At 39.5% G+C, this 27,615-nt stretch overlaps 1 protein-coding gene across 7 annotated transcripts in view; it reads left to right on the top strand.

The window, feature by feature from the left end:
* The window catches only part of Pi4KIIalpha (phosphatidylinositol 4-kinase II alpha), a 209,697-nt gene extending 184,657 nt beyond the window's left edge, over nt 1–25,040 (top strand). For 4 of the 7 annotated variants that reach the window (XM_076213938.1, XM_076213940.1, XM_076213939.1 and 1 more), the window contains 8 exons: nt 5,860–5,978; nt 10,319–10,519; nt 12,081–12,170; nt 13,323–13,481; nt 15,792–15,983; nt 16,251–16,478; nt 23,084–23,223; nt 23,485–25,040. In XM_076213938.1, the coding sequence (XP_076070053.1) occupies nt 5,860–5,978; nt 10,319–10,519; nt 12,081–12,170; nt 13,323–13,481; nt 15,792–15,983; nt 16,251–16,478; nt 23,084–23,223; nt 23,485–23,584 (1,229 nt within the window). In that variant the 3' untranslated portion in view covers nt 23,585–25,040. Of the gene's footprint in view, nt 1–274; nt 840–5,859; nt 5,979–10,318; nt 10,520–12,080; nt 12,171–13,322; nt 13,482–15,791; nt 15,984–16,250; nt 16,479–23,083; nt 23,224–23,484 lie in introns of those variants that run through there. The other 3 variants (XM_076213936.1, XM_076213937.1, XM_076172127.1) reach the window with 3 other exon arrangements.
* The last annotated feature ends 2,575 nt before the right edge of the window (nt 25,041–27,615 follow it).

Below are 27,615 nucleotides of genomic sequence, written 5' to 3'. Positions count from 1 at the left end.
ACGTTTTGATTTATATTTTTACAACTTAATTATTATGTTCTACACGTGACATGCGTTTGGTAGTGCAAGGTGAGCCCCAAAGCTTCAAATGGAAATTAGTAATCAAGGCTACGGGGACCCATCTGGTATTGCCGAGTCGTGTTAATCAATAGCAGTCGTGGTCAACATATGTGGTTCTTAAGTCTAGAACTCTAGTTGAAGAGTTTAGAACAGTGTTTATCACTGAAGTTATAATCTTATCACTGTGTGGGGAGTGATGATGTAGATGGGTGCCGTAATCAGTCATGTGAAAGTCACTGGCGGTGAATACACTTCACTTAGTACATACATATTTTTGGTAATATAAAGTTGTGTGCAAGTTTTTATTAAACAAAACTTTAAATAAAAGGAGTGAATAAGGAATAGTAATGCTCCACCCGCTTGCGCACGAACGCTGCTCAGCTGTTCTCGTCAAATGACGTAAACACAGTGTCATGGCGATTGTTGTTAAAGTGTGAGGGAAGAGCTCGGATGTATAGGCTTTTATACAATGTTATAGCGTCACTATGTGTCCGTTTTAGCACCATAGAATAAGCTGTGAGTTTAACTAGTTTTAGAATAGTGCTAGATGACGTCAGAGAGCGAAGAAATTTGTGTTGTTGACGAGAGAAGTCGAACGTTGTCGACAGCCTCAGAAGTGTCTGAGGATTCGACTACGGCATTACTGCCAGACGTTACATTTGGGCCAGGCTCAAGCAACACGACGCTCACCACTGGCATGGGATCTCCACGCATTAATCGTGAAAGCCAGCCCCTTTTAGGGGCTAGGCATGAAACAGACGAAGCAAATCACTGGCCAGGTAAGTGAAGGTTATGGGACTTGGGAGGGGTACAAAGAGAATACCCTCAGGGACAAAGATAAGGACATGTGCCATACATTTTGAGTGTGTGATGTAATAAACGAAAATAAAATATATTGGAATGAATTTGTTTCTATGGAGAAGTGAAATGGTGTTGGGAAAAAGTTTGCATATTCTTTAATGTTGAAATTAACAGATTAGTAAGTTACATTTTCGTTCATGTCTGGCATATATACATGTTATCAGTGGTAATGTGTGCTTTATTTACATGTAATAGTACTTGTGTCTAATGAAGTTAGTTTTTTGTGGGCCCTCTGCTATGGTAAAGTTTCGTAAAATACAAATTTTGGTACATGTTCACTCAGGTGCAGGAATGCTCGGAGGTCTAGTCTTGAAACTTCTCCTACCCATCAGGTGCTAAATATGAAAAACTAAGTTCTTTTGTAGCAAAAGCATAAATTGAGAGTACTGAACATTTATATAGAATTTATTAATTAAAATAAATCACTAATGTATAATATAGTGCTGTATGTATGCTCTTTTCACTACAGTCGTCATTTTGGCTAGAAAGAGGCCAGGCAGTTTCAATATATTGTTGGGTTTGGATAGATCGTTAAGTCAATTTAGGTTAATTTATATGGTATTTTTTTTTAGAAGTCACACCTATGCAATGTCATAGAAAATTAATTAATTTTGTAAATTATAATACATCAATATAATGTACATTAATCTTGGCGGAAATCAATAATAGAAATGGTTGCTAAAAGCAATAAACAAAGAAAGATGAGTAGACTCCTTTTAACCTTTAGATGCCATCTTTGTTTTGATAAGTTTGGAGGTTAGAGATGATGACGTTGGCCTGATGACCTCTAGAATTACAGGTACCACACTATTAAATGCAAGTTAGGTTAGTTAGGGAGGTTTGGTTATGTTAGGTTGGGTTAGAATATACAAACTTAGCATACTTTAATTTCTTTGACCTCCGCCTCTACCAAAACAAATGTTGCATCTCAAGTAGTCATAGTGGCTATGATTGTTTCTCAATAGCTTTTAGCAACAGTTTCTATGATTGATTTCTGCCATGAATAATGTATATTATGTTGATGAATTATAATTTACAGAATTGTTTAATTTCCTATTACTATATCACATAGGTGTGCACTTCTAAAAATTGACCATATATATTAGTACTGCATATGTTTTGTCAACTGTTGTGGGCCCAACATTTTTTTACCAATAGCAGTTCTGGTCAGTATAACTGATGGGATATAGTGTTAGTAGAAAGAGTTAAAGAAATGCATTGTGACTTCAGCAGATTTGCTGCCATAAACTGCTATAATGATGACAATATTATCACCTATTTTCCTAGCTGAAATCGGCCAAAAATTACTCTAGATATAATGGGAGATGGTACTGCCTAATATTGTCTGCCAGGCTATAATTTATGTGTGGCAAAAATAGTGGACAAATAATAAATAATGTCCCATTATCAAAGGAGTACTAATATTGAAAATTTAAATGTACAGTATCCTTGTTCTCCATTGGCCAAGTTCTGCTGTCAAAAACTTAAAACAGTATAGTGTGTGTAGTATAGTAATAGTATTATAGGCAGTGGGTAGTATTTGTATTTAAAAAAAATTAGTAATACTGATGTAAGATCATGAATATTTAAAAGGAATGGAGTTTTGTTGAATACAAATATTCCTAAAGTTTAAGAATTCCTTTAAAATGGGACAACAGCCAGGATAATATTACTTATACTTTGTCTTAGTATATTATCAAATATTTTGTAGGACAGGGAATCCCCTATAAATGAAACTCATACATGAAGATTTGAAGGTACGAAAAGAAAAAAAAGGACAGTTTTCTCAGCAAAAGGCATATACCTAGATGGTATGAAAAGTATGAAAAAGATAATATACTGTACAGAACCAGGTTTACTGCATAAGTGACTGCAGCTTCAATATACAAATTATCAGTATATGAAAGTGTCTAAATGTATGTATCCTGTTTGTATATAGGGGATTTTCTGTATACAGACGCTCCTCTACTTACGTTCATTCGTTTTACGTTTTTTCGATTTTACGTTTGAACTGACTGTAATTTTTTTTTTTTTTTTTTTTTTTGTGATTTTTTTAGTTTAGCGCGCTCTCCGTAGTTCAAACAATACTTGCGCATGACGCTGCGTCCATTGTTTACATTGCAGAAACGACAAACTGAACATGCCTTGCCTCATCCTCCTCCTCCTCCTCCTCCTCCTCCCCCTCCTCCTCCACCATCTCAATTTATGTTGCTTGAATTTAATCTATTTGAAATTAATGTTATTATTTTACAATGTTATGTGTATAATTAATGATTTAGGGGTGTTTTATAAGATACGGTAATAGAATTTACGGATGTATAGTACAGTAACAACTTACGTTCATTTTCAACTTCCGTTCGGAACGTAACTAAAACGTAAGTTGAGGAGCGTCTGTATTGTTACAGGAATTTTTTTTTATTTAAACCTACTGCTGTACAGAAAATGGTGTTTGGCCCAGGTAACTTGTGAGTTGGGCGAGTCAGGTTACCAGCAGCAGGGATTATTGTAGTTGAGGTCAGGTTGAACAAAAATAAAAGTAAGTCAGAGAAGGTCAAGTTGGATAGAGGAACATCAGCAGTAGTAGAACTGTTGGTCTAAGGAATATTGATAGTTGTCATGATTAATTTTAATTGTTTCCTTGAGTTTCACTTGTGGAAAACTTACATCCCCACAGTTACTGGTGACTGTCATTAATTCTCTCACAAATCTCTCTGGGAAGAAACTTTGAATTGTTGTCTGTCGTATTATTGTGGGACTGTTTTTATGCCATCAGCAGACACTAATAGGGAAAGGGGAACAGTCACTAGTTGCCAGCTCCTATGTAAAAAAAATACAAGAAACGCAATTGAAGTTTATAATGAGAGCTTGGGCCCAGTGTGAACACTGTGTCAGCCCTTCAGGGCTGCATCTTCTAATGAAAGTGATGGGGTTGATGGGTTTTGAACATGGGCAGCTTCACCATTATCTTGGTCCCCCCTAGTTGTCATGATTCTCTGATGTACAAGAAAATCCTGAGGGAACAGTGAGTGATCTTTGATTATGCAGCAAGTTTATGTGCAATTTTTGATGGTTATTAATTGATTGATTAGTAGTTGCCTTGAGTTTCCTAAAGCGGGAAACCCATAGCCCCACAGTGGCTGGCAAAATCCTCAGGCCATTGCACAGATCTCTTTGGGAAGAAATTTTGGATTGTCTGTAGTGTAATAGTGTGGGACAATTTCTGTTATATTGAGATTAAGTAAATACGAATAATGGTCAACTTTCGTATATATTATCTTGGTTCAGTAAACAAGTAATAAGTCGTGTTTCTTTCATATGTGGTGTTTTGGATGCTGTCTAGAAATTACCAAGGTAATATTTGTGTGTACTAAATGGTTTTTCAAAGCTTGAGATTGCACTTATTTGTTCTTATTTGATTAATTTATCTTTTGTTAAAAGGTAACTAAATTTATAGTAAAATTAATTTTGGTTGTATGAGCTATCAAAACCTATGCTGTTGGGGAACTCAATTTTAGGTTGTCTTGTTTACAAATTTATTATTATTATTGGCCATTTTGTTTGACAACATTATGGGAGACTACATACCATATGGTAGCCATTTTGTGTGTGTGATAGTACAGCACCATTTTCTTGCAATAGTGCCATACCGAAGTTATGAATTTAAACTATAGCTGCATCCTTCTAAAATGTTGTGAAATATTGAACAGGGTTGTCCCCTTTTGTGTAAAGCTTGTTCAAATGTATTTATTCTTTTGGTGCTAGGAAGACACTAAAATATTATGTACTTTGAAGTGTTGAATGTACAGAGATAAGACAGTTGTACATAAATGAAAATGTTGCATACTTCCTAAATAAAGCAACACGAGATTGAGCTATTTAGTACGTGTTCACCATCACTTGCCCACTACGGTCTTTGTGGGATAGAATAACCTGACTTGAGCATAGATGCTGCATCATGCTCCTGTGTTTGTATTCAACAGAGTTTGCATTCACAGAAAGAATCTGTGGAGGTTTGGGATCTAGGACTATTTTGGATTAGTATGCCTATTTACAGGACATTGGGCATGGCACAGTTGTTTGCTAACAATGATTCCTATTACTGGACAATAGAAACTAGCACAGGTGTTCACTGATTCTGGCACCTTTAACCACTTCTGTATGATGATACCTATGTAGGCATCATGAGGCGCGAGTGGGTACACAAGGGTGCTGGCGTCTTGATTTTATTTATATATACAGTATATGTATATATATATATATATTATTATTATTATTATTTATTGTATTTATTTATTTATTTTTATTTTTTATTTATTTATTTATTTATTTATTTATTATTATTATTATTTTTTTTTTTTTGTAGTTGTACATGAGTTAACCCCAGATTCTGTGAACTGATTTGATTACATTTTCTGTTTATTATTACCCAGAGTAAAAGAGTGATTAATGCAGCAGTGACTTTATATTTTATAGTGATAGTAGTGTGATGATGAATCATACATATGGCAGCCAATGCTGTGCACGAGAATTTGACTTGTACTGAAGTGGTTAACTTAGTGTAGCTTTTCTGCTGTAAATGTGTATATGAACAATCACCTTCCAAATTTGAAAGAAGTCCAAAACATTGATGGTAGTTGCATTTAGGACAATTGGTTTTGTTGCTAGGTAATGGTGCAGTTTTATTGTGGAGTGACCTAAATGTAAGATATAAATGGAGTTCTTGCTTGTCATGGTATTATTTTTTCTCAGCATATATTAAACCAAGTGTGCTCTTCATATGTTTTGGGATGAACAAAACATTCAGAATGCATCATTTGGTTTAAAGCAATAAAACAAAAATGCATTATGGTACAAGTACGTCTTCATGTATAAATTTTATGTGATAAGGGTTTTAGCCTCGAAGCAAAATATATTAATTTTTTTCATTTTTCTTTTCAGATGACCCACATTTTACAGACCTAGTTAGACAGGCAGAAATAGCAATAGAAAATGGCATCTATCCTGAAAGGATATCTCAAGGATCCAGTGGTAGCTACTTTGTTAAAAATAGTAATGGGGTAAGTTATTCAATTCTTAATTTGAATTGTTCCTTCTTTTTTAGATTTATATTGTTGAATGGTTGAAAAGTAGATGTTTGTACGTGTGTGCTTATCCAGTTGTAATACACAGGAAAGGAGCAGTGCTTATAGTCCCATACCTAGGCCCAAGTTTGTGTATGGCTCCAACTTGATTTATATCTGTTTTCCAATTATCATATTTAGATTTGAAATCTTGTACTGTTCCAACTTGGGCTATATCACCCTCTAAGCTATTACAAGTATTTTTGCTTCTAAATGGAAAACTATTTCTTCACATCCTTTAGACATGTAATCTTCCTTAGTTCTCATGACCTCTTAAAGCCCTCCTATCCCAAATCAAGAGACAAGAGACCTCTTCTGTCAGTGTTGTCTATTCCCTTTAACAATCTCCTGTGTTGGTGGGTGTATTTACCTAATTGTATATATCTATTTGGAGTATAGTAAAGGAGAAATGTTCAAGGGGTCCTGCCTCCTACTTTTGAGTATATTATACCTAGCTTCAAATTTGTGTGTGGTTCCAATTTGGTCTATATTCGTAATTTCCAATTATCATATTTAGATTTAATTTGTGTACTGTTTCAGCTTGGGCTACATCCCAAGCCCTGATCACACATTGAAGATTTTCGTCAAATGTTGTGAATTTGAAAAGCTGGAAGACTATATTTGGGGATGGATACTAGAGGAGATTGTATGAACTAATTGTGCCAGCAGCACTGTATAGGGCAGAAACATGGAGCATAAGAGAGGAAGGGAGGAGGAGTTTGAACGTCTTTTGAGATGAGAAGTATGATGGGGGTTACTAGGCTGGATAGAATGAGAAATGAGGTGAGGAGGAGAGTGGAAAAGGAGTTGGAAGATTGGATTGATGAAAGAATATTGGGATGGTTTGGATACATGGAAAGAATGAATGAGGAAAGATTAGTAAAAGAGGTGTGGAAAGAATGGACAAGAGGGGGTAACGAAGGATGAGATGGATGGATGGAGTAAAAGGGGCATTGGGAAAGAGGGGAATGTCTGTTGAGGAAGGAAGGGAGATGGCAGAAGATAGGATGAGTGAAGAATGGTTGTGTATGGATGATCCTGTGGTACATGGAAGGGAGTAGGTGGGGGGTAAGGGAGCATGTGTGAATGATATTTTGATGCAACCAAAAAATACATCTCCCTATCTTCTCTTTTGCTGTGGAAGTGCTATGTCTTGCTGCATTGCAACTGACCCAGGGCAGTGAGCGAGATGCAGGGATGACTCATTATCCAGAAGGAGCCAGGATAAGAGGAAGAGAGGGGGGTGAATGGGAGTGGAGTATGTAGGGATGGAATGGGTGGGAGTGGATTTTATACCTTTGTTTTTTGGCTACCTTCCTTATAAGGGGGGGAAAAAGCCGTTGGCATAGTATGTATGTAATTCCTTGGGCCTCTCACCTTTAAAATTTACCTCCAACTCACTGCCACCCTCTCCCCTCTTACATTTTGTCACCTTACTGATGCCCACATTTATTTTCAGGATTTTCTTTTCACATATCCTCACAAACTCAGCCACAAGCTGCCTTGGACCCTCCTCTGACCCACCCGCAAGCAGTGTCATCCATGAACAACAGCTGGCTTACCTCACACTTCCTTTCATTCATTGAACAACCATGGTTACGTTACACGATCCTGGTGGAGTTTCACCTTCAGCTCAAACCTTTCTCTTCATTCCTTACCCTAACAAGCTATACTGATGATATGGTTTAACGTCACAAACTCCCCCCTATAGGAAGGCTAGGACGGTGCCCCTCACAGAGGACTTTGTAGCATGGAATTTAATGAACCAGCCAGTGAGCTTCCTATACTACTTGCTTAAAAACTTTTGACTCCCTGCAGCCTTCCCTTGTCTCGTACATCTATAACACATCCCACAATGTCTTTCAACCCAGTCATATCCATTGTCCAAATCCATAAAAGTTCAAGATATCCTTGCTTTTTAGCCAGAAACTACTTGTATAAAGAACGTGTCAAATGGAAGTGAAGAAATACAGTTTTCTATATAGATGCATAGATACTTGGAATATCTTTGGTGATATAGTCCAAGCTGTAACAATACATGAATTCAAATCTGAATATGATAATTGGATATTAAGGATAAAGATTAAGTTGGAACTGTACATGAATTTCAGGCTAGGTATGATAAATTGGGGAGTAGGAGATTGGACCCAATGAGTATTGGCGCTGAATGGCCTACCGGCTCTGGCGCTTGGCCTTCGAGCCAAAAATTCCAATGAATATTGCTCATTTTCCTTTATACTACAATTAGGTAAAAACAGTCTGAAGATCAAATGTCAGTCCTTGGGTGAGAAGGTTTGACACGTTTAGAAAATGGGCAAACAGGAAAATGATTCTCTAGCATCTTTCTTGCAGGACCATCATTAGCAACACCTGTTGTTTGTCCTAATTGTAAAGTTAAGTGGTTAGTACTGTAATCATGGTTTGATGTGTGTTCACTAACTCCAGATTTGACTTCACAGAATCTCCTTGTATAGTTACTTGTTGGCAAGCCCAGTGGCTGTGTCTAGGCTCATGTGCTCCACTTGTCTCTAGCAAGAGAGGCACCAATTTATGTGCCATATTCACGTCCATAGAGTTTTGGTGCAAATGTAAACATTTAGATAAAACCTGTACTATCCATATAGATGGCACAGACAGCTTATCAGTGATGTGTTTATAGTTAAGTGAAAACTGATAAGATTTGTATTTATCAAGACCATACTTGGCACTGCAACAAAAAGCAGCGAAATCTGCCCTTGCATTTTGTGTGTATAAATTTAAGTATATTCTGTATGTGTATGTGGACAAGTATTCAGGTTGCTTGTGATTGCTTAGTTTGAATATATTCAAAGCTTGGATCACTTGCAGGTGCTCTTCATATTCTGGTGCACCTTTCTTTATATTCACCTTGGTCTTCCAACTGACCTCTATCCTCGTATCACCATTTCTTCCACAATGCTTTGTGCCCCCATGCATCTCCCTTCTCACATGCCAAAACCTCAGTAGCCTTCTTTTTTATTTTTCCCAATATCTCCAAACCACTTCTAGCCCCTTCCTACTAGACTTCCTGTCCTGCTGCCCCACTCCATACATAAACCTTGTCATATGTCAATAGCACATCTTTTCAGTGAATCCTCTACTCTGTCATTGCTCACATATTTCACACTTTTCGCATGACACTGCTACTCTTGGTCTTGCTGCTCTTGCTCCAGGTTCACAGTCCAACACATTATCCAGATAACAACTTGTGTACTTAAACTTTCTGCAGCTATCGGTGTCTCTCCACTTCCTTCTTTGCAAGCTGGACACTGGAAGTGCTGCACTCTATTTATCCTTCCTAGTCCTGAGCATTTCAGGTGATGCAACTTTTTGCTCTCTACACACTATTGAATCTACTTGTACTCCCACAACATTCACATGATTATCTTCCTGTCTGTTTTCAATGGTTAATATCCTGTGTAACAATTATATGTTTTTCCCAAGTGTATTTTCAAACCTTTTCTCCCTTCTATCCATATCTAGAACACCTTCAATACTTCCTGTTTGATCCTATCATAAATACTAAATCATCAGTATATACTAATTCCCATGGAACTTCATTTTTAGCTTCTGGTAACCTCATGTATTATCATGATGAAATGCAATGGGCAGATTCTTTGTATGCCCACTCTAATACTAAACTCTTCTGATATTCCTACTACCATCTTTAAACTTGCCCTGGTTCCAATATACTGAACCATAGATCCTGCCACTATCCTTAAAAAAAAGACCTCCTTGAAGCCTACTCAGTCACCTGCCTGAGTACAGTCAAAAGCCTTTTCCAGGTCCTTTATAAAAATGTGGTAGAGCTTTTTCAACAGTTGACTCATAATAGGCAATGCCCCTATAATGAACCAACCTGGACAAAATGTAAATTAGATTAGCAATTTCTACCATCTTCTGAGTATCTTCTCTAACACTCCTTCATATACTTGTATTCCATGTTCTAGTAGTTTCATTTGTCTGTACTTACATATTCCATAGCATCTCTTACCCTTATGGATTGGTATGTTAATACTATACTACTTTTCCAATCCAAGGAACTTCCTATCCACCTTTGTTCATTCAGGATATTAAATCCCTCCTTCCTTTCCTGCTGCCTTTACTAGATCACTTACTGGTCCTGCTTTCTTCTCCACTTTTCAAATGTTTTATTTATTTAATTCATGTTAGGCATTAGACAAATAAAATTGTGCCAATTTGTTGGTGGTGAAATTTTTGGAAAGCATAACTCTAAGAGTAATTTGTTTCTATTTCAGAAAATAATAGGGGTATTTAAGCCAAAGGATGAGGAGCCATATGGGCGACTAAATCCAAAGTGGACCAAATGGCTACACAAGGTCTGTTGTCCGTGCTGTTTTGGCCGATCCTGTCTAGTTCCAAATCAGGGGTACCTCTCTGAAGCAGGAGCATCTCTTGTTGATCAGAAACTACAGTTAAATGTAGTTCCTAAAACAAAAGTAAGTGTTTTTGTGTAAAACTCTCATGAAGACTGTGTTCTTTAAAAAATATTCTTTCCCTTCCAAGGATTTATATAAGGGAAAACAATTAAGAATACCACCCTAAGATTTTTACAGTGGTATTCTTAAAAAAATCTTTCCCTTCCAAGGATTCATATAAGGAAAGATAGATTTTTTTTGTTTTTGTTTTTGTTTTTTTCTCTCTCAAAGAGTACCACCATAAGATATTCATGATTTAGACCAGAATTTATCAACTGTGTTTCCAATGAAGAACTTTTGAATTAATTTTCATGCCTTAGGAAACCCCTACATGAATGTTACCGTATATACTTGTCTATAGGTCGAAATCTTAAGGAAAATTTTTAGGCCAAAACCTAGGGGTCAACCTATACCCAAGTAATAATCTTGTTAGGTTGAAATCCAGACATGACAAGAAAGGCTAGGAAGAACTCCTTCCTTTTATTTAGGTTCAGAAATCAAAATATTTACCTAGTTACTACCAGTAAACAATGGGGACATAAAATACACGGTACGTACCAAAGCATGTGGAATTCCTTCTAGATATGGTAACCCCATACTGTGGTTTTACCTGTTTGTTAAAATTCTTAGCACATGCGAGCTTATTATATCATACTATTATAGTACCCATAGTCATTTAAAAAATAATAAAATGCTCTGATATTCTCAAATTTAGGTATTTTTTTTGTTTCGACCATGGGTGCAATATAGCAATAGAAAATTTATTATTAGATTTGTAAATTAAAATGTATCAATGTAATGTGCAATTTTGTGGGTGGAAGTGAAAATGAAAAATACCTTGCTACAAACAAATATGCTAATGAACGAAGTCGGTAGCACAGGATCAGGACGCCATCTTGTTGTCTGTCAATTGACGGCCTCGGTACTTCCAACAGTACCTCGTCAGGTACATTTTCTTGAAGGAATGTTATGGAGCGGAGATGCATGCATTCCTTCAAGCTGCAAGAGCTTTGTATACCCCGCAAGCTGAGTGAGTGGTTGAAAAGCCCGCCAACGTCTCTCATGACAATGAGAATGAGGACGAGCCGAATGATATTTAATTTGCAGGTAATGATTTATTAAACACAGGTTAGGTTAGATGAATTTATCATCCTTTCATTTCTTCGACGTCAGCATCTATCATAACAAACATGGCGTACCATTCGTCTGACACAACTTCGTTACTTACGAAATCTGTTTTAGCACCTTTATTGTTTATTTCCACTCACAAAATTGCATATTACGTTGATACATTATAATTTACAAAATTAATAATTAATTTTTTATTGCTATATTGTGCTCATGGTCGAAACTAAAAATTTGCCCAAACTTAGCTTTCTATATGGTACATATTGTTACCATTACCAAAACAATGCATGGATCTCACCATCACGAAAACAAACTGTACAGTATTGCCAACTTGTTACTGTTACAGTGACACATGATATAATCCTAAATATTTTAACTAAAATCCACCAATATCTTTTTCCTTGCTGTCGTCATCTTCACCACCAAACAGCTTCTCCCACTCTCTTCTTTGTAGAGTATCGTCATACGGATGAACTTCATCAGCCATAGGAACATCAACATCATCGTCCTCCTCCACATTATCATTAGCCGGATCAACCGCACAGTTGAGATTACAAGACTACTCTGAGACACTGTTGGTTAAAATTATTTCTAACGAAACACGCTTAGCCAGTTTTTTCTGTATACCATACATTACTTGGTAATATGTTTGAGTTTTTCACTCTGCTGAAATGGCAACTTCAGTGAAACTTGTTAAATATTAAAATTAGTGAACTTAAAAAAAAAAATACATCAGAATTAATGAAGTGAAAAACCATAATCAATTGCTATACCAGGCAAGCCATGCCACTTCAAAGCATTAAGACCGTGGAATGCTCACAGCACCAAAACAAAAACAAGCCACTCGACCTGTACATGAGGTATATGGAAAATTCCAGATTTTTTAGCCAAAAATGGGGGGTCGACCTTTACACGAGACCGACCTATAAACGAGTATATATGGTATTACATTTTTAATAACATCCTTTCTCTTGTAATCATAGGGGACCTACTACTTAATCTCTCTCTTGCTCAAGCAACTATTCTAACATGCATATATAAATGAATCCATGAATGGTGTACCTCTAATAAATAGGGGTCCACAGTTCACTCATTATTCACTCCTATCTTTTGCAATCTCTTCTGTGCTCAAGACACTCTTCTTGCATACAGTACCCCTTCACCTTGTCCATCCTCCTTTTCATTCTTGGTCATCTTGAGTTCCCTCAATCCACTTCTGATTACCACGCCCATCTCGTGAGTCTTCATTATTTCCATATGCTCAAACAGTATAAGTATTCTTTTGTCAATCCTATCTGTCAACTTGTCGTACCTGCTCTGCCTCACCTCCGCATTTCTCTTTCTATCCATCTTTGTAATCCACTCTCTACTTCTTAAATACTTCATCAGAAGTGCAGTTGACTGTTCCTTGTAGCATCCTTCCTTCAAGTTTCAAGTACCTACTCCATACAGAACCATGCTCACTCCCTTGTATTGTTTTCTGTGTTCATCCTTAGATACCTGTTTACCTATTTCTCAAGATGCTTTCGATTCCCGTCAAATATTTACTTGCTTCCTATACTCTATAATTCACTTCTACCTACACTCAATTCTCTACTACACGTGACCCTAAATACTAGAGTAGAAAATTAAATAATGGTGTTTTTATTTTATTTTTTATCTTGTTATATTTCATGTAGTACCATTTACATTGCAGGTAGTTAAGTTAGCAAGTGAAACCTTCAATTATACAAGAATAGACAGAGAAAAGTCAAGAGCCAAGAAAGTTGTATCGGAGCGGTTTCCTAAAGTTGGTAGACATTTCAATAGGATAGGCTTGCCACCAAGAGTTGGGTCTTTGCAGTGTTTTGTTGAGGTAAGTTTTATTCTTTTTGTACTGGGACTGACTTTTGGTCTCTTGAGACATTTTCAGTTTCCTAAAGTTGGTAGACATTTCAATAGGATAGGCTTGCCACCAAGAGTTGGGTCTTTGCAGTGTTTTGTTGAGGTAAGTTTTATTCCTCTTGAGACATTTTCAGCAATTTTAACCCAAATAACTGTTTCTGTTCTTCTGCTACTCCTCCTGCCACTTTTTATATTTATTTTTTCTTTATATGTATATTTACATATGTGTATGCATATTCTGTATATACAAACACTTGCACAAATCAGCACAAACAGTAGTACAATGTCCTTGCCAGAAAGGACCTGTAGAAGGGCCCAAAGATCACTTGCTAACTGTTTTGGCTCATGAAACATGAGGTAACATTTGAATATATATATATATATATATATATATATATATGTATATATATACATACATACATACATATACTAAGGCTTTTTCCCCCCTTACATGGGAGGTAGCCAAAAAGGAAAAGACGTAAAATCATTCCCACCCATTCCATCCCTAAATACACTCCACACCCCCTTCACCCTCCCTCTTATCTTAGCACCTCCTGGATGACGGGTCATCCCTGCACCTTGTCCACTGCCCTGGGTCAGAAGCAGTGTCGCAAGACACAGCACATCCACAGCAAGGCCGCTTCATTAAATTGGTGACCCCCTCTCTGTCCCCCCATGCATAAAAGAAGATGGGGAGAAATCCCTTTGGGCTGTGTCAAATTTTGCTCACATACTACCTCATCCCCCATCCCCCCACCCATTCCACCTCATGCATCACAATCAATATCTCTCTCTCTCTCTCTCTCTCTCTCAAGTATTTAGAAAGTAAATTATAATAATTTAAGCTTTAAATTAGGAAAAGAAATGTTGAAGGTTTCAAGTACTAGCTCTGAGATTTGTAGCCCTCGCAAATAGGCAGGAAAATCCCTAATACATGTTAGTTTGGCTCCATAGATATGTGGTGTTGTGAATAGTGAGTCACAGATAGGAAGGGATACACTCTATACCATAAATCTTTTTTCCTCCTACAAGGGGTTTAGCAGAGTAAAGGGGAAAAAGCCATATGGTATATATATGTATGTGTACATATGTTTACTTGTATATGTATATTGTGTGTTTGTAAATTTGTGTCCTTTTTCCCCTTGTAAGGGGGTGGTGGTGCTACTGCATCCTACCTGCTGCAAGGACTTGCACTGCCAATGCATCATCACTTGGAGGAGGACAGAGTGCAGTAAGAAATAACCCACACCCCTATTATAAAAATAAAGATAAATTAAACTAAATAACAAAAATTAAAAAAAGAAAACTATGTAATGGTAAACAAAGCCTTCACAAAACAGAAACAAACACACAACAGAAAGAAGAAAGAAAATGGAGAAAAGCACAAATACAATAGATGGGAAACAAGCAAATGTGAAGAATGATATGTACATACAGTATGTACATACATACATACATATACCAAGGCTTTTTCCCCCTTCCAAGGGAGGTAGCCAAAAAGGGAAAGGCATAAAAACACTCCCACCCATTTCATCCCTAAATACACTCCACACCCCTCCCATCTGAGCACCTCCTGGATGACGGGTCATCCCTGCACCCTGCCCACCGCCCTGGGTCAGAAGCAGTGTCGCAAGACACAGCACATCCACAGCAAGGCCGCTTCATTTAATCGGCGACAGTATGTACATGTATATTTATACATTTGGAGGGTAGGGAGTGGATATGTATGAATGATAGTTTGATGCAGCCTGAAAGGATTTCTTATCTTCTCTTTTCTTGCATGAGGTGATGGAGAGGGGGAACACTGATTAAGTGAAGCAGCCTTGCTGTGGTTGTACTGTCTTGTTACATTGGTTCTGACCCAGGGTAGTGGGTGGGATACAGGGATGACCTGTCGTACTCGTACTTGAGGAGCTAAGATAAGAGGGTGGTGGATGGGAGTGGGTATTTGCCTTTTGACTTGGCTACCTACCTTGTGTATCTATACCAAAAGGCCCTTACCCCCATGTAAGGAGAGTGGCCCACTCAAGGTATACACCCACCTTTCACATGTCACGTACCTTTCAAACATCCTTATGTTATCCCTTTTTTATCTTCACTCGTTGTTTTTGAGGACCATCACTTGCAATTCCTAATCCCACAGCTTTTAGAGGCATCTCCTGGGGTTCCAAATTTATAAATGGAATTTTTTACATAGAAGACTGGGTAATAGGGAGAGGGAAGAAGATATTAATGTTGCTGAATATATATATATATATATGAAACGTTTTTTCCACCTCAGGGCTATAAAGATGCAGATTATTGGTTGCGACGTTTTGAAGCAGAACCCCTGAGTGACTCTACAAGCAAACAGTTCCAGCTTCAGTTTGAACATTTGGTGGTGCTCGACTATATCACTCGAAACACTGACCGTGGTAATGACAACTGGTTAGTCAAGTATGACAAACCCAGTCTTGATGAGCAGGAAGGTGAGGTAAGCATTAGATATTGAGTGGTATTTATTTTTGTGTCTGTTCTCGTCTCTTTGCAGTGGGGCCTTCATAGTAGAACTTTATAATGTACATGATTTTTACTTTGCAAGGGCACTATCACTACAGTCATGTACTAAAGTTATGCTAGAAGGAGGGAGTGGTTGGAAGAAAGAAGGAAGGAGGGAGAGGGGATAATATTGATAATTCTCTCACTCTTGATTGCTCTCTCCTTTCATCCAATTTCCATTATTTTTTTTTTCTCCTTGCAGGAGTGGTCTTTAGTTAAGCCCCCAGAAGTAAAGATTGCAGCTATCGACAACGGCCTGTCCTTCCCCTTCAAGCACCCAGACTCCTGGCGTGCGTATCCTTACCACTGGGCATGGCTTCCCTGGGCCAAGACTCCTTTCAGCCAAGAAACGAAAGACATGGTGCTGCCCATGCTGTCGGACATGAATTTTGTACAGGAACTATGTGATGATTTGTATAACCTCTTCAAGGTGAGTTTCTATAACCCCATCAATGTAGGGGCTCTACTGAGTTCAGGTTTTCCTGACTTGTTACTAGTAAAAGAGGTGTGGAAGGAATGAACATGAGAGGGCGACCTAGGATGAGATGGATGGATGGGGTAAAAGGGGCATTGGGAAAGAGGGGAATGTCTGTTGAGGAAGGACGGGAGAGGACAGAAGATAGGGGTGAATGGAGAATGGTTGTATATGGATGATGCTGTTATGCATGAGGTGGAGTGTGTGAAAAATAAATTGATGCAGCCCAAAAGGATTTCTCCAAGTCTTCTCCTTTTATGCATGAGGGAGAGGGAGGTCAGATTTAATAAACTGGCTTTGCTGTGGATGTGCTGTGTCTTGCGACACTGCTTCTGACCCAGGGCAGTGGGTGAGATGCAGTGATGACCGGTCATCCAGGAGGTGCCAAGATAAGAGGGAGGGAAGGGGATGGATGGGAGTGGAGCATGTTGAGGATGGAATGGGTGGGAGTGGTTTTTATGCCTTTGTTTTTTTGGCTACCTCCTTTATAAGGGGGAAAAGCTTTTGGTATGTGTGTGTACATATACGAAAGAGGGTAGAGTGCCGGAGGAGTGGAGGAGTGCCTGTATAATTCCACTTTACAAGGGAAAAGGGGACAAGTGTGAATGTAGTTTCAGAGGGATTAGCTTGTTAAGTGTAGTTGGGAAGGCTTATGTGAGGGTCTTGATTGAGAGGATTAGGAGAGGAACAGAGGGAGTAATTGGTGAGGAACAGTGTGGATTTAGGACGGGTAGAGGTTGTGTAGATCAGATTTTTGTGGTAAGACAGATATGTGAGAAAGCTATAGGAAAGAGGAAGGATGTTTTTTGGGCTTCTATGGATCTGGAAAAGACTTATGACAGGGTAGACAGAAAGGCACTGTGGGAGGTTTTGCAGATATACGGGATAGGAGGAAAACTTCTAGGAGCTGTCAAGAGTTTTTGAGAGTAGTAGAGCTTGTGTCAGGATTAGAAATGGAGAGAGTGAGTGGTTCGAGGTAAAGGTGGGACTTCGTCAAGGATGCGTTATGTCACCCTGGCTGTTCAACTTATAAATGGATGGGGTAGTGCGAGAGGTAAATGCAAGGGTAGTGGGTCAGGGATTGGAGATGGTTAAAGAAAATGGAGAAAAGTGGGAGGTGAGCCAGCTGTTGTTTGCGGACGACACTGTGCTTGTGGCAGGATCGGAGGAGGGATTGAGGAAGTTGGTGACAGTTTGGGAGTGTGTGTGATAGAAGAAAGCTAAAGATAAATGTGGGTAAAAGTAAGGTGATGAGATGTACAAGGGGTGAAAGTGGCAGTAGTCTGGAAGTGAGCATTAACCCCTTCCATACGGTGCCGCACACGTAGGCGGCATGAGGAGCAAGTGGATACGCGAGGCTGCCATATCGGCGTCTTGATTATATTTATTGTAGTTGCCCCTGCGTAATGACATACTCTCTAAACTGTCTTCATCACATTTTCTATGGTTATCAAAATTCACGGGTGAAAGAGAGAACGATCGATATAAGCTGTGACTATATTTTATGATGTGAGTATTATTACAACACATCGTACGTCTGACAGCTAATGCTGCCCGCGAGATTTTGAACCATACTGAAGAGGTTAAGGGGGCCATTGCGATGAATTTCCAAAAAAAATTGAAATGTTCGAAAAAAAAGTTTCCTGTCATCTAGTGGCCTTTGGCAGGCCAGTCCTGAAATATTTCAGCGAAATACCAAAAAAATAAAGGAGTTATGGCTATTTTCCTGACCTCCCACCCCCCACTTCCCAGTACACCTTCGCTGCACATATGTTCGACTAAGTTATTTCATCGCAATAAAAATGGCACAAATGCGATGTATTTTGTTATTCGCTAATATAGACTAGCTGGAAACTTGTCCTACGTGTGGGGATAGCACTTCGCACTCGTGAGTAAACTTAGAGAATTATTGTGAGTAGGCAGAGAAAGTGAATTGTCGCTCCTTGGAGAACTTTTATTTACTTTTATTTGAAGCTATAATCATTTCAAGAATGCCTAAACATTCGAAGAAGAAACGTGCGTTTCATGACAGCTAAGAAACGGAATCAAATTATTGAGAAAGAGTGTACTTCTGCCTCAGTTATTACTGGAGATGACTCATAGCAGTGCTGCTGCGCGCGCCCAGGCTTGGCTACGCTGACCGCACATTATCGCACTCCGTTACCCCTCCATACCCTCTTTTCTCAAATGACATCACCGCAAACATCGAGCATGCGTGACGTACCCTCACGTGCCTCTTCAAATGAAACTCTCCGAGTGCTTTTTGTCACGAGCGACTGTCATTGATCATAACTTTGGAAGGACACATAATCTTCTTTCTCACTTGGTTGGAGTCGATCCCATCATTACAAAAGCACTTGAGGAACAAGACAAAGACACAGAACGGAAAGGGACACCAAAGACCAGAAAGAGGAAGAGAGAACTATCGTTCAGCTCCGATTTCCAGCCGGGAGCTTTCTAGCAAGCGAACCTGGCGACAATGAGGGAGGTGGTGCCTTCTGAGCTGCTAATACCTCGTAGAAGGGGGGACCAGGTACCAGCTACACTTTGTAATAACATGTGAATGACAAAGAATGCATGAAGATTGTCGCAGAGAAAAAAATCTAAATGAAATATATAAAAAAATACAGGGAAATGTATTTTGAACTTCAAAGCTCTATCTCAAAACTACCCTTTTCTCTACATTTTTTCTATCCTCCGTAACTACTTGGCTGATTTTAATGGGGTTTGGATAATTTGAAAGCTGAATAAATTTGCAAACTTTTTATCGTGGGGTTTTTCATTTTTTGTGATAGAAGTCAATATATTGTATTTTAAAAAATGACATTAAAAAAAATTCTTTCTCCTAAACTAAGGAAATTCCAAAAACTGTACGATAATTTTTTAGGTATTTCTATAGAGCATTTGTGGTATTTTTTTCAGGATGCTCAGTCAATGGATAAATGAGGAGATAGAAAGTTTGTAATTGGTCAAAAAACGGTATTTATTAATAACTTCATTGTTTTTCAATCAAATGATATGAAAATTGGTTGTGAACATCTCAGTATATGTATGTATAACATATTAAAAATTCGCAAAATTCCGATCATAATTGACGAAGTTCGTTTTCGAGCGTGATGGCCCCCGTATGGGAGAGCAACTGGAGGAAGTGGATAGTTTTAGATACTTGGGTGCAAATGTGGCAGGAAAAGGTGGAGTGAAGGTTGAGGTAGAATGTAGATTGAGAGAAGCGAGTAAATGCCTTGGTGGATTAAAAAGTGTAATGAGGAATAGACATTTGGGAATGGATGCTAAGAGGAGACTGTATGAAGGAGTGATTGTGCCAACAGCACTGTATGGGGCAGAAACATGGAACATAAGAGAGGAAGAGAGAAGGAGTTTGAATGTGTTTGAGATGAGATGTCTGAGAAGTGATAGGGGTTACTAGGCTAGATAGAGTGAGAAATGAGGAGGAGAACAGGGGTGGAAAGGGAGTTGGGAGATAGGGTTGATGAAAGAATATTAGGATGGTTTGGACACATGGAAAGAATGAGTGAAGAAAGACTAGTAAAAGAGGTATGGAAGGCAGATGTGGAGGGAGTGAAGATGAGGGGACGTCCTAGGATGAGGTGGATGGATGGGGTGAAGGGGGCTTTGGGGAAGAGGGGAATGTCTGTTGAGGAAGGACGGGAGAGGACAGAAGACAGGGGTGAATGGAGAATGGTTGTATATGGATGATGTGATGCATGAGGTGGAATGGGTGGGGGATGGGGGGTAAGGTAGTATGTGTGAGCAAAATTTGACGCAGCCCGAAGGGATTTCTCCCCATCTTCTCCTTTTATGCATGGGGGACGGAGAGGGGGGGGTCGCCGATTTATTGAAGCGGCCTTGCTGTGGATGTGCTGTGTCTTGCGACACTGCTTCTGACCCAGGGCAGTGGACAAGGTGCAGGGATGACCCGTCATCCAGGAGGTGCTAAGATAAGAGGGAGGGTGGAGGGGTGTGGAGTGTATTCAGGGATGGAATGGGTGGGAATGATTTTATGCCTTTTCATTTTTGGCTACCTCCCTTGTAAGGGGGAAAAAGCCTGGGTATATGTATGTACAAGGGAGGTAGCAAAAAACAAAGGCATAAAATCCACTCCCACCCATTCCATTCCTACATACTCCATTACCACTTGCCCCCCTCCCTCCCTCTTTTCTTGGCTCCTGGATGATGTATCATCCCTGCACCTCACCCAGGGTCAGAAGCAGTGTCGCAAGACACAGCACATCCACAGCAAGGCCGCTTCAATAAATCGGCGACCCCCCCCTCTCCGTCCCCCATGCATAAAAGGAGAAGATGGGGAGAAATCCCTTCGGGCTGCGTCAAATTTTCCACAGCAAGGCCACTTCATTTAATCAGTGGCCTCCCTCTCTGTCCTCACGTGCAGAAAAAGAGAAGACGGAGAAAACCCTTTGGGCTGCATCAAAACAATATTCACACGTACTCCCTCATCCCATCCCCACCCACTCCTTTCCATGCATCACAGCATCATCCATACACAACCATTCTCCACTCACCTCTATTTTGTCTCGTCTTTCTTCCTCAACAGACATTCCCCTCTTTCCCAGTGCCCCCTTTTACCCCATCCATCCATCTCATCCTTGATCGCCCCCTCAAGTTCACTCCTTCCACCTCAGTTTTCCACACCTCTTCTACTAATTTTTCTTCTCATTCTTTCCATGTGTCCAAACCATCCCAATACTCTTTCATCAACCCTATCTCCCAACTCCCCTTCCACCCTCGCTCTCCTCACTTGCACTTATCTAATTCTAGTTTTCATGAAAGAGAAATACTTGTGGGTTGTCCCAGCAAATCCCTCTCTCTCTCTCTCTCTCTCTCTCTCTCTTTCTCTCTCTCTCTCTCTCTCTCTCTCTCTCTCTCTCTCTCTCTCTCTCTCTGTCTCTGTCTCTGTCTCTGTCTCCCTCTCCCTCACCCTCTCCCTCTCCCTCACCAACTCTCTCCTCCCTCACCCCCCCCCTCTCTTTCTCTCTCTCTCTCTTTCTCTCTCTCCTCTCTCTCTCTTTCTCTCTCTATCTCTCTCCCCCCTCTCTCTCTATCTCTCTCTCTCTCTCTCACTCTCACACACACACAGACAGACAGACAGTTCGGTGGTGCCTTGGAACTGTTCACAACTGCTAATCCAGCAGCCTGAGTTTGATTCTTGCCCAGGGCTGAAATAATTTCAGCATTGTGAGCCAGAACTCCAACTCTTGTGAGCAAGTTGTATGTATGTATGTGTGTGTGGGGGGGGTTATATGTACATAGCCATATATTGTGCATATATACGAGCTCTGAGACACACACACACACACACACACACACACACACACACACACACACACACACACACACACACACACACACATGAAGACGGGACCCCACGAGCATAGCTCCCCTTCCCGTAAAATACAACTAGGTAAATACAACTAGGTAAATACACACACACACACACACACACACAGAGAGAGAGAGAGAGAGCTTGACAGCACAGTGCTAGTGTTTGCAACTGCTGACCCAGTGGTCCAAGTTTGAATCCCGCCTGGGGCTGAAATAATTTCACTATTGCTGCACTGCGAGCCGTTACTCCAACTCTCTTGGGTGGGAAGTTGGGATTGAGTGTGTCAGGTCATAGCATTACCCATAGAGCGGTCATACATGAGCTCTGAGCTCTCATCCAGGGTTACAAAGGATTACAAAGGCGGAGCATACCGACAGGAGACCTTTTGATCCATATCTAGGTTGGATGCGGAAAAAAAATCATGTTAATAATATAATAAGATAGAAAAATATAAATGTAAATAACAAATAAAATGCATAAATAAATGCATAGGTATAGTTAAATAATAAACAAACAGGTAAATAGTAAATAGTAATAAATTGACATATAATAAATGAAAATCACAGACAAAAGATAACAAAACAAAAACAAATAATATAAGATAAATCATAATCATTACAGCATCTTACTTAGGTATTTATCTAAATGATTCTTAAAGCTAAGAACTGAACTACATTGCACTACCTGTGCAGGAAGTTTATTCCATTCATTAACTACACGGTTGGCAAAGTTGTTTCTACCCACTTCCAAATTGAATCTGTTTCCGGACAGTGTGAGACCATTGTTTCTTGTCTGATTCTCATTCAATGTGAAAATTTGGTCACTTTTGATGTTGTCAATTCCCTTTAAAATCTTAAAGACCTGTATCAAGTCACCTCTGAGTCTACGCTTTTTTAGGGAAAACAGATTCATGTGTTTTAGTCGATTTTCGTATGATTTATTTTTGATATTTGGAATCAGTTTTGTGGCTCGCCGTAAATGTGGACGAACTAACGATTTATATAGCTTGTTAATGAGTGATGGACTTTTGAAATCAAAAGATCGCGCAATCAGTCCCAGAATCTTGTTTGCTTTCTCAGGAGGGTAGTAGCTGTTGATCACAAGTCCAACTTGTTTCTTTTAACTCCTTTCATGCCTGTTAGTGGTTAGACATGCTCAAGTGTATTGTGTAATGAACAAATTTTTGTTTCTCCAACAGACTGACAAAGGATTTGATGGTCACATCTTTGAGAAGCAGATGTCTGTCATGAGAGGGCAAATCTTAAACTTGACTCAGGCTCTGAAAGATGGTAAAAGTCCTGTACAGTTGGTGCAGATGCCAGCTGTCATAATTGAGAGGTGAGGATGAGGTGTTTGTTTCATAAGTGCATGAAATAGGGGAGCCTTGTTATCCTATGCATTTTAAAGGGATGAATTACTAGAAAGAAAATGTTGATGTCTGCAATGTAAGAAGATAAGGATACATAGATGGGTTTTATTTGTGTATAATGGGAGTGTGCTTTGATCCAGGCTCTCTCTATTAGGACTTGTATCTCAGTATCCCAGTTTTCACAAGAATAAATTTTAATTGTACTGATGAATCCTGATGTGTTTTTTCAGGTCCAAAGGCCGAGTAGGGACGACGGCCCGCTTCAGATCATTTGGGGATACCTTCACGCAATCTTTCCAGGAGAAAAGTCCATTCTTCTCGTGGTGTTAGGGCTTGCAGGGTATAGGGGAATTGTTTCTCCAGTGTGAGGTCAAAGGAATGGCAGGGTTGATTTTGAGCAAATGTGTAGTGGAATCCATATGTATAGGTGTGTATCACATCATATTATATTTGCAGGATTCTTGGTAATGTATGAAAAGCTTAGCCTTTTTATCGGGCTGTTGATTGGGAATGGATGATGGAGCGGGTTTTCCGTAATCCGCTGGTGTCATTGAAGTTTATTAAAGAGTGGAAGTTTCTCAAGAATCAGAATTATGTTATGGTTCTTCAACTAACCCAATTGGGAAAGGGCTTAATGATGCAATTAATAGGAGTGGAATTATGTTATTTTCAAATTATCAAGCATGATCATACTCTCCCATCTTTGTTGGATATTATCGGCAGTTAAAACCTTGAAACAAGTGAATTGCTGAGAAAGTGGAAAGGACTTCTTTGCTCCACTGAAATCTAGGAGTTCTCGCTCCCTTGTCCTTTGTGCTGTTACATAGGTTTAATAAATGCTATCAAAGATTTATATCTGCTACAGTCAAGCCAAGTACATATAGGCCATTTTAAAGAATGTCATTGCATAAGTCATAATGTATTACAAACACATTATAGTTTACTTTTGTGAAACTTGTATAATTTTCTATGTCACACCCAGAATAGCATTAGGAATGGGACTCTCCATCAGACCTTGGCATTTTCCAAGCCATGCAAATAGAAATGGTGACCAAATAGACAGTTGCCAGCGGCCTCTTGGCAAGGTTCTAATGTCCAAGAATGTTCAGGCTTTTGACTGAATAGACTAATCATGAATAATACTTTGTACAATAGATTTTTAAAAAAAAGTTACAAAGATGTTCCTGGTAATTACATTTGACCGACAGTTTTTACATTCCATTGATATCTACCATTTGTGTACCATGCTGTGATTTTTAAAAATGTTGACACTCACTGCTGTGGAATGATCAAAAGCTGTTGGCGGAGCAGTTAATTTTTTTTTTTTTTTTTTTTTTTTTTTTCCCTTCGTGTAACCCTTGATTAAGTATGACAGCTGCATTATTATTATTATTTTTTTATCCTTTGCATTTCTTCTTTCTCTTTTGTCTTTTGACCAAATGCCTGTCTCCTGTCCATGTGACCTCAATGAGTTTCCGCTCTTTGAGGGTCTCCTTCACTCAGCTGTGTCTGTCGCATTTCCTGTCCATTGCCTTGTTTGTCTCTGCTGTGAGAGCGTAATTGTTTTGTTGTTGCAAACACATTTGTCATGTGCCTTCCTGTTATTCCAGTCCCTTTGTAATCATATTATCCTTATATTATTAATGCTAATGATTTGACTCTACATTATGTATGGTTAAGTAAGCTGTTTGCCAAAGTAGACAAGCTCCCCACTAAATGATTTGATGTAGAATTATAAACAAGTGTATATTTTTCATCCCTATAAATAAAGGCCTTGTCTTATTAAGGTGGATTTTTATTTACCTTTTCAGTTGCATAAACAAATTGTATACATCAACCAGCCCTTGTACTTCTGTGAGGAGGGTGGTAGTCAAAGCACGCTTGAACTTGTGTACATACATACATACATACATGTATACACACATACATACATACACATAAATACAGTCAGCACCCAAAATGATGGTGCCATATGTCTTCAGCTTCATGACACAGTATAGGCCTACAGAAACCAGAAATGTTTATATCATACTTATCATGCTTCTTGTACTTAGTTGGGTTGCCATTTCACTTCAGGCAGCTCTAGAGATGTTTGGGTACAGGCAAAGCCAGGTTTTGAGGGAGAAATGGTTTCAAATTGCTTCAGATCTCCTGGAGGCGAGTGATGAGCACTGGATGTGATGCAGCCCCATCATCAGCACTTCATTAGGCTCCAGAGATTTTCTATAGGGTTTAGACGACTATTGTAGCCAGTCCACACAGTCATGGATCAGTTCGGCAATGTTAGCTGGTGCACTGTCCTGCATAAATATTTAATATTTGTTGGATGTCAAATGGTCCTAAGTGGGCAGCAAGAGGCTCAAGGTAATGATCTTTGTTCATTGAGAGGTTCTTTGGCAACTAATTCCCCAGTGCTGTGGTACCTAAATGCACCCCAGACCGTGACACTGGGTGACTTAGTCCCCTGAATGTAAGGATCCGAGCAAGCACACAACCTAACCTTCCCCTCTTGGTTGCTAGTCACTGTAAAGATGGCCTCATCTGACCACAAATCTGCCTTCAGTAGGAGAAATTGGACGGCAGGTGCTGGTGTACTGACCTTGTGAAAAAATAGGGATGAAGGAGAGGAATAGTGTGAGAAGTACGTGTGTGTGTGTGAAATGTAGTGAAGTGTGCGAGTGAAGTGATCGTGGCCTAGTAAAGAGAAAAACCTGGAGCTGCAACATAAGAACTTTCACACTTGCAAATACATCAAAATATACATACCATAAACATGTTGCAGATAAACAAATGGACTTGTAAACAGAACTGCTACACTTCCTACTTGAACATAACATCCACATTGCAATAATACAATAAACCAATGACAATATAAATAACACTGAATGCACACTATCCAATCAGGCTTGTCACACAAACAGCAGATCACCAGGTCCAATTGGGCCACCAACTAACCAACAGGTTGAGGGACCACCAGGCCTCCTGTGGGGACGCCACTCAGGCCAAAGGCACAGGCGCCATAGATGGAAATGTGTGTGTGCGCGTGGGGGAGGGGGGATGAAATATGGTAAATCACCACAAACATGCCCTTGGGTCCAGATTCCTCTTGACTAGCTCACAGTGCATTGTGCCCAACTCCCTATCCTTCAGGGCTAAGCTTGGGCCAAATCAGTGACCTAACAATTTTTTACAAAATCTGTGGTTGTGGACTACATTGGTTGAATTTGAGGCATGAGAGAAACTCTTCTGTGTTCTTTTTTTCAATTTCTTAAACTTGTCAGACTCCGTCTGTCGCTTACAGCCTAGGGAAGGACAAAGAAAATGTGTGATGGTTGTCAGCACAACTTTACAATCTATATTTACATATTCCTTGTGTCTATATACAGTATGGATCCGAGTGTGAGCACGCAGTAACTTTACATATACATCTACATATATACTAGAAAAACATCAGAATAGAAATATACATTATGGTTATGAGCTTGTGTTGGTTATCTGCAGGTGCAGGTGGCATGAGGACAGATCCCCTGACGGAGGATCAGATCACTATGTACAACTTTGCACCACAAGCACACAGGTATGCATGCAAGTACAGAGTTGATAAATCATATAGGCAGTGTCTTGCAAAACCCCTTAGAGTTAGTTTCGTTTTGGGGTCATTTTGGTCACCAGCTCTGATTGGCCCACCATATCACCCACAGGTCAAGGGCCCCCATGTCTCCTGTGGATTGCACTTAGACACTGCTCATGGCAAAGGTACAGGTGCCAGAGGCGGGAAAAAAAAAAATGCTCGATTTTGGCTGGTTGACGCGACCATGTACTTAGGTCCAGGGCCAAATTTATGAAAGATCCTAACCCCTAAGTCTAGACATAAATCTTCAAAATGGCAAAGATTTTACCTAAATCCCCATGTCAATGACCTAAATGTTTATGTCTAGACACAAGTATTTAGGTCACTGACATAGAGATTTGAGTTAGGATCTTCTATAAATTCAACCCCAGGTTCCTGTCAACCTTGCCATGTTCTATGGAGGACTCTTCTGGGCTAAGTTTGGGCCAAATCGGTGACCTGACTATTATTGGCCAAATCCGTGAGTTAACCCGCCCCCTTTTTTTGGGGGGTGGGGTGGTGCTCTTGGTTGCTTGTCCTGATTGGGTCACCATGACAGCCACAGTTCAAGGGCCACCAGGTCTCCTGTTGATTGGACTTGGACACCGCTCAGGCCACAGGTACAGACACCAAAGGCAGAAATGAGAGAAGAAAAATAGATAAATAAAATTTGGCTGGTCGCTACCACAAAGCCCTTAGGCCCAGGTTCCTCCTGTCTACCTCTCTGTGCTCTGCTGATGACTCTCCAAGC

This window comes from Oratosquilla oratoria, chromosome 32, assembly GCF_046742065.1.
Source record: "Oratosquilla oratoria isolate Oo_2021 chromosome 32, ASM4674206v1, whole genome shotgun sequence".
NCBI lineage: Eukaryota > Metazoa > Arthropoda > Malacostraca > Stomatopoda > Squillidae > Oratosquilla > Oratosquilla oratoria.
Note: the sequence above shows the minus strand (reverse complement) of the source record. Positions and strands in the feature narration are given on the sequence as shown.